The 12500-nt window shown below is 45.4% G+C and overlaps 2 protein-coding genes across 2 annotated transcripts in view; both read right to left on the reverse strand.

Moving 5' to 3' along the window:
* The window catches only part of LOC143289407 (solute carrier organic anion transporter family member 2A1-like), a 15124-nt gene extending 7942 nt beyond the window's left edge, over positions 1–7182 (reverse strand). The window contains exons 1-6 of the mRNA XM_076598371.1: positions 6956–7182; positions 4735–4851; positions 3946–4174; positions 2600–2788; positions 1371–1457; positions 146–367 (exon numbers count right to left, since the gene is read on the reverse strand). Of these exons, the coding sequence (XP_076454486.1) occupies positions 146–367; positions 1371–1457; positions 2600–2788; positions 3946–4174; positions 4735–4851; positions 6956–7177 (1066 nt within the window). The 5' untranslated portion in view covers positions 7178–7182. The remainder of the gene's footprint in view (positions 1–145; positions 368–1370; positions 1458–2599; positions 2789–3945; positions 4175–4734; positions 4852–6955) is intronic.
* The window catches only part of LOC143289730 (solute carrier organic anion transporter family member 2A1-like), a 55693-nt gene that overhangs the window by 38573 nt on the left and 4620 nt on the right, over positions 1–12500 (reverse strand). The gene's annotated exons all lie outside the window — the stretch shown is intronic.

Raw genomic sequence — 12500 nt, forward strand, 5'->3', positions numbered from 1 at the left:
CAAACGAACAAAGACAACCAAGAATTCAACACCCTGTACGAACGGCATTCAACAAACGCGAAGTAGAAACGTCAGAGCGGAAGCAGCCCCCACCCCCACCCCCCACCCCACCTCCACACACACACCCCACGCCCCCTATCCCCACCTTTCACCAAATGGGACAGCCTCCTGCCAACCACCTTGTTCTCTGTCTGTGCCTTGGGGAGCTCCGTGACGTTCACCTCTCTCTCCTCGTGCCCCTGTTTCCTCATCCGCCTGGGGAAGAAGAAGAGGGGCAAGGCGCACACACAGGCACAGGCACCGAACACGATGAAGCCCAGCCACCACGCCCCGATCCAGTTGGGGTTCCGGTACTTCATGTCCGTGTCTGCAGGCATCCGGCCAGAAGGGGGTGACTACTACTGTGTGCCTGGCGTGAGGTGGGGGTCGGGGTGGGGGGGGAGGGGAGGGTTGTAGGAGACGAAAGGAAGAGGGGGGGAGAGCTGTAGGAGAGGAGAGGAAGGGGGGGTAGGGGAGGGTTGTAGGAGACGAGATGAAGGGGGTAGGGAGAGTTGTAGGAGACGAGATGAAGGGGAGGGGGTAGGGAAGGGTTGTAGGAGACGAGAGGAAGGGGGGGGGGTGGAATAGGGGACGGGGCAGGTAGGGTAGGGTGGGGCTGGGTATGGGGTAAGGTATGATATGGTATGGTGTGTTAGGGTAGAGTATTGCGAAGCTGGGTAGGAGCGGTATGGTAAGATAGGGTAGGGTAGGGCTGGATAGGGGGTATGGTATGGTAAGATAGGGTAAGGGTAGTATAGGGCTGGGTAGGGGGTATGGTATGGTAAGATAGGATATGGGTAGTGTAGGGCTGGGTAGGGGGTATGGTATGGTAAGGTAAGATAGGGTAAGGGTAGTGTAGGGCTGGGTAGGGGGTAAGGTATGGTAAGATAAGATATGGGTAGTGTAGGGCTGGGTAGGAGGTAAGGTACGGTAAGATAGGATATGGGTAGTGTAGGACTGGGTAGGGGGTATGGTATGGGAAGATAGGGTAAGGGTAGTGTAGGGCTGGGTAGGGGGTATGGTATGGGAAGATAGGGTAAGGGTAGTGTAGGGCTGAATATGGGGTATGGTATGGTAAGATTGGGTTAGGGTAGTATAGTGCTGGGTAGGGAGTATTGTCATCAACAACATCATCATCATCATCATCGTCATTGTTGTTATCGTCATCATCATCATCATCATCATTATCGTCGTCATCATCATCATCATCATCACCATCATCATCACTGTCAAGTAGATATGAAGCAGTGTACATGGACCATTTCGCAGAACTTTGATGCCTCCTTGACACTGACACTGACAGTGACATTGACACTGACACTGACACTGACCTTCCAAGGTAACGTAGATCGATGAAAAGAACCCCCCAAGGGCGAGCCCCAAACCTGGCCCGACGATGCCTACAGCAATGATGATACCTGTACACACACACACACACACACACACACACACGCTCACACACACAGAGTAAACACAAAGGCAGAGATAGGCAAATCACACACCACCCACCTGTGTTGTCAATTACAGGCCACCCATCAATACAGAATTTTGCGTTAACAGTGACAGATCATCAACCCATATAGAACCCTGATTTATCAGTGACAAATGACAGTATCAAAATCGAAATCGAATTTTTAAAAATTATTATTGATAGTGATAAACCACCCACCCTCCACAAGTGGAGTGATGGCCTAGAGGTAACGCGTCCGCTTAGGAAGCGAGAGAATCTGAGCGCACTGGTTTGGATCACGACAGACCACCCACCACCTACAGAACAATGTCTTAACAGTTACAGACCACCCATCACCTATAGAACAATGTCTTAACAGTGACAGACCACTCACCACCTGCAGAACAATGTCTTAACAGTGACAGACCACCCACCACCTATAGGGCATTGTCTAATCAGTGATAGACTACCCACCCATGTAGAACCTTGATAGAGCGCTAAATCATTATCTTATTCTTCCCCTTCCATTTGTGAGTTTGTGTGTGTGTGTGTGTGTGTGTGTGTGTGTGTGTGTGTGTGTGTTTTTATTGTGTTTATTGTAAAATGCATTGAGCTCCCTTGAAGGGAGGAAAACATTCAACAAGCATCCATATATAATATCATCATACAGAACCCTGACGGGCGCAATAGCCGAGTGGTTAAAACATTGGACTTTCAATCTGACGGTCCCGAGTTCGAATTTTGATAACGGCGCCTGGTGGGTAAAGGTTGGAGATTTTTCAGATCTCCCAGGTCAACATATGTACAGATCTGCTTGTGCCTGAACCGCCCTCATGTGCATACGCAAGCAGAAGATCAAATACGCACGTTAAAGATCCTGTAATCCATGTCAGCGTTCAGTGGGTTATGGAAACAAGAACATGCCCAGCATGCGCACGCCCGAAAAGGGAGTATGGCTGCCTATAGTGGAGGGTAAAAACAGTCGTAAGCCCACTCGTGTCCATACGAGTGAACGTGGGAGTTGCAGTCCATGAACGAAGAAGAAGAAGGCGAAGAAGAAGAAGAAGGAGAAGGTATAGAACTCTGTTTTATCAGTGACAGACCACCCACCCATGTAGAAGCCAGTCTTGACCCTGGGCACGTTGGCGTCCACATAGGTGGTGGTGAAGGAGGTGCGGGGGGTCTTGCCCACCCCCTGCAGTACCATGCCCGTCGCGATGACTGCCAGGGCTGTGCCCGCACGGGCATGTGCCCGGCTGTCCCCCTTCTCCTCCTCCTCCTTACTCCCCCCTCCATCCTCTGGGGGACAGTAGTGTGGGGGTGGGGGTGGAGGTGGGGGTTGAGGACGCCGGTGATCAGGACCAGAGAACGGTGATGAGGAAGATGGTGATTTCAAAGTTGATATGGATAATGTTGACGATGATTATGGTCATTTGGGAGAGAGAGAGAGAGAGAGAGAGAGAGAGAGAGAGAATGGGAGAGAGAGTGAGAGAGAGAGAGGGAGAGCACGTGAGACAGAGAGAGAGAGGTCAAAGTCAAAAATTGTTTCAATTGTCATGCAAGAGAGAGAGAGATTCAGATTGATTATTTATTCATTGATAGGCCTAGGCCCCTTATGAAGGGGTAAAGTGAACAACATTAATAATATTAAACAAAATGAAAATATCTAACCAACCATATGTAAGTACACATATTGCATAAACGCTGTAATGAAGTACAGCAGGGCCACAGAGAGAGAGAGAGAGAGAGAGAGAGAGAGAGAGAGAGAGACAGACAGACAGACAGACAGACAGACAGACAGACAGAGAGAGAGAGAAAGAGATCGACAAAGTGTGGTGAAGCAAACGTACACAACTACACTGCGGCAGCTAAATAACTTTGACCTTTCACCTGTCCTGGGACAGACTGTCAACAAGAGATATTAATGATTCCCCGTCCTGTGTCTTTGCATCTGTCTGGCTCCAGGTAAGTCCAATCTTCTTGGTGTCTGCCTGGAGGTGTCTTGGCCAGGTGTTTGTCGGTCAGCCTCTCTGTCTCTTCCCTTGAAGGTTCCATACCAGGGCCTGTCTGGTGATGCCTGACGCTGGTCTTCGTTGTGTACAGTCCAGCCACACACCCTCTCCCAGTTTCGCTTTCAGCTGGCAGTTGTGTCTTTTCCTGTAGATCGATGTTGCTGATATTGCGTGACATGGTGGTACCTCTGCAGTTGGAGCATTCACTGAGGTCGTCTTTCTTGGGGAATGTGATGAAGTTACTCTATTCCCAGTCTGATAGTTCTTCCTTCCAGATCTTCACAAACGAGGGGCATAGCAGCTCTATGGTGCTGTCATCGTCTGCCTTACGGACTTCTACAGAGATGTCGCATGGTCCTCTTTTGCCGTTTTTCAATTGTAGCATTGCCCCCGCCCTCTCTCTCTCTCTCTCTCTCTCTCTCTCTCTCTCTCAGTGATGCTGACCTGTGGAGGAATGGCAGTCCAGTACAGTGTGGTTGACGCCATCACAGATCTGACCCAGCAGACTCCTGGAGGGCACAGCTGACACCATGCCGCTCAGGTTGGCTGGGTCCACTCCAGTGGGGGGCAGGGAGGGGCTGGGAGCTCCGAACATGAAATGGGGCAGCGCACACACAAAGCCAGACAGCCCGAACAACAGGGTGAAGAATCCTAGCGCACGTGGAATATGTACCTGTACAGTGCACCCGGGTCACTATACTTTGGAATGTACTGCAGCAACTGATGGCAAGATATAAACAAGAGACGAACACGTAACAAAGCAGAAAAAATGGAGAGAATTTCAATGTGCATTAGATGTTTGACTGACATCCCATGTTCACCTGAGGAACGGAATTGTGTTTGAGATTAGGTGTTCGATTCACTGAAAGGTGGCAGACTGGATTTTTGTTGGGCCCCCTCACATTGAGACTGCAGGTCAGGTGTCTAAACCTTGCTCTTGTCTGTCTGGTTGTAGCTTCATAAACGAAAACGGACATTTCGCTGTAATTATGAAACTAGTCATTTTGTACTCACTTCTATCGTTGATGTGAGAAATTTCACATCGATTAAGATACTGACGATTGCTGTGTGTAAACTGCAGGTGTCAAACCACAGATAAATCCAATCCAACCCTTTTGTTTACAGCCCAACCCGCCATAAAGAGTTCACTTCAGGACTGAGTCACAAAGACAGAGAGAACTGAGGAAATAAAGGAGAGCTCAGCATTCACACCATCATGAGTGGTGCACTGACCTTGTTGGTGATGAAACTGACGAAGAGGACGATGAGGAGGAAGCCCACGTCGTTAGCCGCCAGGATGACGCCAGTCTGAGAACTGTTGAAGCCGAACTGCCTCTCCAGCGTCGTCACCTGGTCCACATACAACCTGCAGTGTCAACACCCACAGTGATGGCCTAGAGGTAACGCGTCCGCCTAGGAAGCGAGACAATCTGAGTGCACTGGTTTAAATCACACTGGCAGTCGCTAGTATTTTCTTCCCCTCCACCAGACCTTGAGTGGTGGACGCTAGTCATTCACATGAGACGATAACTGAGGTCCTGTGTGCAGCATGCATTTAGCACACGTAAAAGACCCCACGGCAACAAAAGGGTCGTCCCCGGGAAAATTATGTAGAAAAAGACACTTCGATAGGAAAACAAATAAAATTGCAGGCAGAAAAAATACAACAAAAAAGAAAAAAAAATTGTCGCGATGCGCTCTCCCTTGGGAGAGCAGCCCGAATTTCACACAGAGACATCCATTGTAATAAAAAGACAAAACAGAATAAATTTTTTAAAAACAAAAACAAAAAGCCCCCAAACTTTTTAGTTTTCAGTTTATCAAGGAGGCGTCACTGCGTTCGGACAAATCTAATCAATCCACGCTACACCACATCTGCAAGGCAGATGCCTGGTCAGCAGCGTAACCCAAAACCCTAGTCAGGTAATGGGTGCATGCATTTATATTTGTGTAGGTATGACTGTCAGGGCAGATTTCTTCTTGCAGGATTTTGCCAGAGATCAGTTTATGTTGCCAGAGATTCCTTTTTCAGTTCACCACATTCGTGCTGCACACGGAACCTCGGTTTATCGCCAAACCCGAATCACTAGATGCTGAGTTTTATTATCCGGTCAAACGTGGGAGTAAGGGCGAGACCGAGATTCGAACTCAGACCCTAACAGACACTGTACTGGCAGTGTAAGCGTCTTAACCATTCTGCCACCTACCTTCAAGTTCCTCCGTCTTCATACTCAGTAATGTAACTGACAACACTTCATATAAAAACATAAGTGAAAGAAAAATCATTCAGAATGTTGTAATCACAAAAAAATGGCTTGGATTCACATTGCCACACCCCTTTTTTGCCGACGTAAATCAAAGCTGCTATTGACACCTTTCCTCAGAACAGGCGGAGTCAAACAGAATGATATAACACAATACTCAGTTAATCTGTGCACTGCAAACCTCAGTTCAACCACAGCTTTATCCTTGGTCTGCATCTGTTCGGATGCAAGCCATCTCCACCCCCCACCCTCTTCCTCCTCCTGTCCACCCCCCTCCCTTCACTCTCAAAGTCTTTCTTCCTCAGTCTAGTGACTTAGAAATAAGTTTACAGTTAAGTCAGCAGCAGAGTGAGAGCTGTATTATCAATGGTTTCTCCATTGCAATGGAAAATCGTTACACCTTAGTCTTTTGTGGACAATGACTCTCAAACCTGGAGGCAAAATCGCACTGGCTCTTAGCACTGCAGCCTCGGGGGCTAGTTGCCCTTTGAAAACCATTCCAACGCTGACAGTTCTTAAACCCTCTTGGCCCGGTGAGTCGGGATGTAACTTGGGCAAGACACTCTCCACTATCATCAAATTCTAGCCCAGGTATTCGGGACAGCAGTTACCTCCTCCACTGTTCTGATGGTCGTAGTCGAAAACAACTATCACACCTATACATATGACAGATAGGATGACGATGACAGGCTCCTTGCACCCCAGGATCATTGAGAACAAGGTCCTTGGCAACAAGCCCCCTGGTGGCTGTGTGGGTCGCCTTGAGCGACACACCCTGGCACACAGAGGGCAAGGAATTCCGTGGGTAGGAGGGCTGCAGTATGGCAACTTAGAAATGAAATGAAGACAAGAGGCAAAGTATTCATAACTGCACTTTGGTTGTTAGTTGATGGAGCTGAACGATCATGTGGCTGTGTAGGAGAGCAGCGAGACCTACTGTTCATGAATTACACCATTCAGGTGGCATGGGAAACAAGCCATCAACATCATCATCAAAATCATCATCAGCAACAGCAACAGGAAAACTGGCAACAACAGGAGCAGCAGCAACAATAACAAAATCAGCAACAGCAGTACCAGCAGAAACAACACCGACTGCAATTCACAACAGCATCATTCGCAGCGCTATACATCATCATCACCATCATCACCGTCATCATTGACGACACCAAACAAACGACGTCACAGACCTGGCTGGTGATGTAGAAGGACAGTGTTGCTGTCATCAAGGCGTTGACGCTGTGAAAACCCGTGTACACCGGCATGGTCGCACATCGCCTCAGCGCCTTGGGCTTGCACCTTCCAATGCCACAGTCTGTCTCGTCGTCGACGTCATCGATGTTGTGGTGGGTGATGGTGTCTGTCCAGTTGTCGTCGTGCTCTTGGCACTGTGCTGACTCGCTGCTCGCCATTGTGCAAGTGCCAGACCTCAGAAACAGAGGAGTGATATCGCCTGGCTGAAGAACTGTGCTGGAGGCCAATGATACAAGATAACATAGGTACAGGTACAAGCACAGGCACAGGCACAGGCATAGACACAGGTACAGGTACACGTATAGTACAGGTACAAGTATAGGTATAGACACAGATGCAGGTGCAAGTACAGCTACAGGTCTAGACACAGGTGTAGGTGCACGTATAGTACAGGTACAAGTACAGGTATAGACACACGTGCAGGTACACGTATAGTATAGATACAAGTACAGGTACAGACACAGGTGCAGGTGCAGGTATAGTACAGGTACATGTACAGGTATAGATACATGTACAGTTACAAATATGTATGGAATCAGGAACATCATGGATATAAAGGAGGAATAGTTATTGAAATTACATTCAGACGCCTTTGTTTTGATTATAGTATGATATTTTCATTCGTTTTCTTACCATGCTTATTGCATTGTTTACTTGCGATTGTTGTATGAGGTTAACTAATATTAACTTTATATTGAAGCATTCATTGTTTTTTATGTATCCATGTTGAATGACTGTGAAAGTATGTGATCATTACACGAGTACGATTGCGATCATTGTACCAAAGGTTCACATCAACTTCGCATTTCAGCATTTCATGTCTTGTGTTTTCACATTGAGTGAGTGATTCTCAAGTATTGTTTGCGTAGTGTACACCATACATGAATTTCTCTTATTGAGATAATAAAATGTTCTGTAATCTATAATGATTATATGTATGTACCGTAAGCGTCTTTACCTTTTTTTTTTTTTTTTTTTTACATGGGTTATTCATCTTTGAGTTAACAGGACCACCAGAATCTGTCCAAGCAGTAGCCGGTGACTGGAGTTACCACCCTTTACCTATCACAACGAGCAACGGATGACTGAAGAGTTACCACCCTTTAGCTATCACAATGAGTAATGGCTGACTGGAGAGTTACCACCCTTTAACTATCACAACGAGTAATGGCTGACTGGAGAGTTACCACCCTTTAGCTATCACAACGAGTTCAGATGATTGGAGAGTTAAAAGTTACCACCCTTTAGCTATCACAGCATGAATTGGATGACTGAAGAGCTACCACCCTTTAGCTATCACAGCGAGTAAATGTGAAGCTGTTCTCTGGTAGTGGTCCTTGTCCCTACAGGAGACTTTTCATGCATCAGACAACCCAGAATGGTCAGGGTTCGAATCCCCGCAGTCCTGGCTGTAGCATAAGGATGTCTTTTGGAAGGAGACTCCGAGAGATCATTTTTCAGTTTTGTGTTACTTCATTTGTATTGTATTAGTCTTTGTCTCAACAGTTTCCTCTGAGTGAAATTCAGTCTGCTCTCCCAAGGGGGAAGGTGGCAGAATGGTTAAGACACTCAACTGCTAATTGTGGAGTCCGTGAAGGTGTGCGTTCGAATCCTGAACTCGCCCTTTATTCTCAAAGCTTGACTGAAAAATCAAACTGAGCATCTAGTCATTCTGATGAGACGATAAACTGAGTTCCCATGTGCAACACGCTCTTGTCGCACTGAAAGAGAACCCATGGCAACGAGTCTTCTCATCTGGCGAAATTCTGTCGAAGAAATCCACTCTGATAGGTAAGTAAATATATACATTATTCATGCACTCATAGCCTGACCAAACGCGTTGGGTTATGCTGCTGTCAGGCATCTGCCTAGCAGATGTGGTGTAGCGAACATGGATTTGTCCGAACACAGTGACGCCTCATTGAGAAACTGAAACTGAAATCTGCCAAGGGAGAGGGCATCGCCACAATAAAGCGCCACTTTTTAAAAAATTTCCTGCCTGCAGGTTTTGTTCCCTGTCACAGTAGATCTTTTTGTCGATATGATTTTGCCAGGGACAATCCTTTTGCTGCCCCGAGTTCTTTTACGTGTGCTAGGCACATGCTGCATACGGGACTTCGGTTAATCATCTCATCCAAAAGACTAGTTCCCACACCACCACTCAGGGTTTAGTGGATGGGGGGTGGATGGGAGAGTAGAAACACCGGTCACACACACACACACACATATACACACACATATATATATATATATATATATATATACACACACACACACACGACACATTCCAAAATGGCGGAGACTACACTCAGCGGATAATTTCTTCGCGGTAAGAAGTTGTCGCAGACGTTTTGGAGAGATGAGAACAAGAAAATCGAGCAGGAAACCAGTTGCAACTGTACACAGTAAAACCGCTCAGAACAATGAGGCGACCGGACTCCTTAAAACCGGTGAGTCCGTGAATGTTTTGCGAAGCGAGTCTGGGAGTACTGAACGTACGAAGCGGCTGTCTCATCCCACCGACACGAGTACCAGGGAAGCGAATGCAAGACCGATGAGCAATCTCAGTTCCATCCCCGAGATGTCCGACACGATCATGGAACTAAAAAACATCATAATGGTCTTGTGTGATCATGTCTCTTCCCTGGAAGCAATTGTACGGGGACAACAAGAGCCAACAAAACGTTGCAGAATGGAACCTGTTTCCATGACAACACAGGCAACACAAACTGAAAGCCCCAGCCTTAGCCCCAGCCCTACACCTACCTACGCCGACGTGGCCAGAGTTTCCTCACCAGAGAACCCAGCAGACAAAAAACGAGCAAGCCACCAAGACAAAACTGCCCTTCAAAAGAAGAAAAAAGATGTTGAAAAATCGTTGACGTCTTGTGACGAAAAGACGATGGATGACGTAAAAAGTACAAAGTCTGGAAGTACATGTTCTGCACAGAAAGAAAATGGGGAATTACCCAAGGTAATAATTCTCCACGATTCCCTGATTCCGTGCTCAACCATGTGCAGGAAAACAGACTGGGCAGATCATACCACTTCAAAGCCTCCATGCAAAAAACCCACACAGTGTCTGAAACCAGAAATTTACTACAAGCTGTCACCACCACAGAGAAAAAGCCTGAAGCTGTTGTCATTCATTGTGGCATCAACGACTTAAGATCAAAAGATACAACAGAAGTCAGTAATTTCTTTATCTCAACATTGAAAGACACTGCAAAGAAAAATCCAAGAACAAAGTTCATCGTAAGTTCAGCAACCACTGTCAAAGATTCAAAACTGGAGGTCAAGAGACAACTGTTAAACGCAATGGTGGATTCGGAACTGTTTGACGAAAAAAACATATCATTTATAAAGAACGACAACCTCAAGACCAACGCCCTCAGAGACGCTGTCCACCCCAACGGCAGAGGAGCCAGCATCCTCGCAGGAAACATCGGGCGACATGTTCGAGATCTTCTCTGGGAAACACCGAAGAAATCAACACGCAGAGCCAGGTTCCACCATCACCAGAACCCCGCCCCCTTTCATCACGGCTGGTACAATCCTTACAACGCACTGATGGACTGGCCAGTGTTCTATTAACATTTGCGTCAACTTCTGCCTGGCACTGATTAACTTTTGTGCTGAGCGATATTCTTGTTTTGCTGAGTGACCTTTCTTCCTGCCGTTTGCAAGTGCATTTTTCGTTGACAATATTTAGCCTATTATTTTTGTTTCCCCGTTTCCTTTCATTTACTATTTATTTTCACCATCATACAGTTTGATTTATTCATAGTATTAATAACATTATATTCCTGTTTGATAGCTTTCATTTACTGTTTATTTTCACCATCATACAGTTTGATTTATTCATAGTATTAATAACATTATATTCCTGTTTGATAGGAAATATAATCAGTAATGAAAAAACAAACGCAATTACAAATCAGGCTGCTCCAATGGAACTGCAGATCTATTCTATCTAACCTGGCCTATTTGAAACATTTTCTAGCATCAAGTAAGTGTGACGTTTTGATTCTGCAGTCACTTAATATCAGTGCATGTAAGCTTCCCAACTTCCAAATTATTATTTTCCACCAGTATATGAAACTGGGAACGAGGGCAAGAAGATAAGTACTGCTATTTATATACTTAGGGAATTACAGTATAATCCATGTGAGTCTCCTGTTTCAAAATCTATTGCAAGCTTTGACATACACTCTTGTGCAGCTACAGTAAAATTTAGCAACAAGCTAGTTCTTAACGTACTTTCCGTTTATCTTCCGAAAGGTCCAAACGATCGAAATATTGAGTGGCTTAGAACATTACAAGAACAACAGCCTGGTAAATGGGTAATAGCGGGTGATTTCAATGCTCACGCTCCATTCTGGGAAAAGGACTGTAAAACTGTGACAAGCAATCGGTTAATAGAAAACATCACTGACAGCCCCTTTTATCTTATGAATGATGGTAGTGTTACTAGAATTCCTGACGTCTCGAAACACAGACCAACAGCAATTGACCTGACACTGATATCCCCAGAGCTAGTCCCATCATGTACCTGGGAAACACATAAAGACACATTGGGAAGCGACCATGTGCCTATCATCATCACAATCGCTGATGGTGATAACCAGCCTGATAATAACGTCGACATAATTCCAAAATATAAATATAAAAATGGAAATTGGGATTTATTTCAAAACATTCTTACCTCTCACGATTTTGAAAAACTTGAGAATGAGAGTGTAGATGTAATGTATTAAAATTTTACAGAAGCTGTGTTATCGGCAGCTGATATGTCGATCCCAAAAAGTAAAGGCTGTGAAGTCAGGTGACCGTTCAGGCAATGTCTGGTGGAATGATGCATGCGAAAAGGCAGTTAGTTACAAGAAAGAAACGTTTAAGAACTACCTCGCGGACAGTAATCCCCCAAACCACAAAGAAATGAAGAAAGCAAACACAGAGTAATATGACTGTAGCCCAAGCTAAAAACAATCATTGGTCATCATTTTGTTCACAAGAAATTTCAGATCATAAAGACTTTAATAAAGTTTGGACTAAAAGGAAAGAAATGAAAAATGGAATAAAGTTACCAAGTTGCCCAATATCAAATGACTCACAAAACAAGTTTCTATCAGATCAGGAAAAGGCAGAAATCTTTGTTGAAATGTTTGCGAAAAAATAGCAAATACGAAGGCTTATCACCTGCGTGTAAAACACACAGAGACAGGGAAGAAAATAGTGCTTTATACAGTGATCCCATTCCGCAAAATGACTTGTGGTTTAATTCTACTATTACATATGAGGAGTTACAAACCGCTATAGCTTCCCTTAGCAATAAAAAAGTTCAGTTGGCATCGATGCACTATCGAATGTGATGCTAAAACACATCCCCAAAAATTGCATCGTTTTCCTACACAAAATATATCAGAAATGTTGGACATCTGGAACTGTACCACAGATATGGAAAACATCAATAGTTGTACC

Source organism: Babylonia areolata, chromosome 14, assembly GCF_041734735.1.
Source record: "Babylonia areolata isolate BAREFJ2019XMU chromosome 14, ASM4173473v1, whole genome shotgun sequence".
Taxonomy (NCBI): domain Eukaryota; kingdom Metazoa; phylum Mollusca; class Gastropoda; order Neogastropoda; family Buccinidae; genus Babylonia; species Babylonia areolata.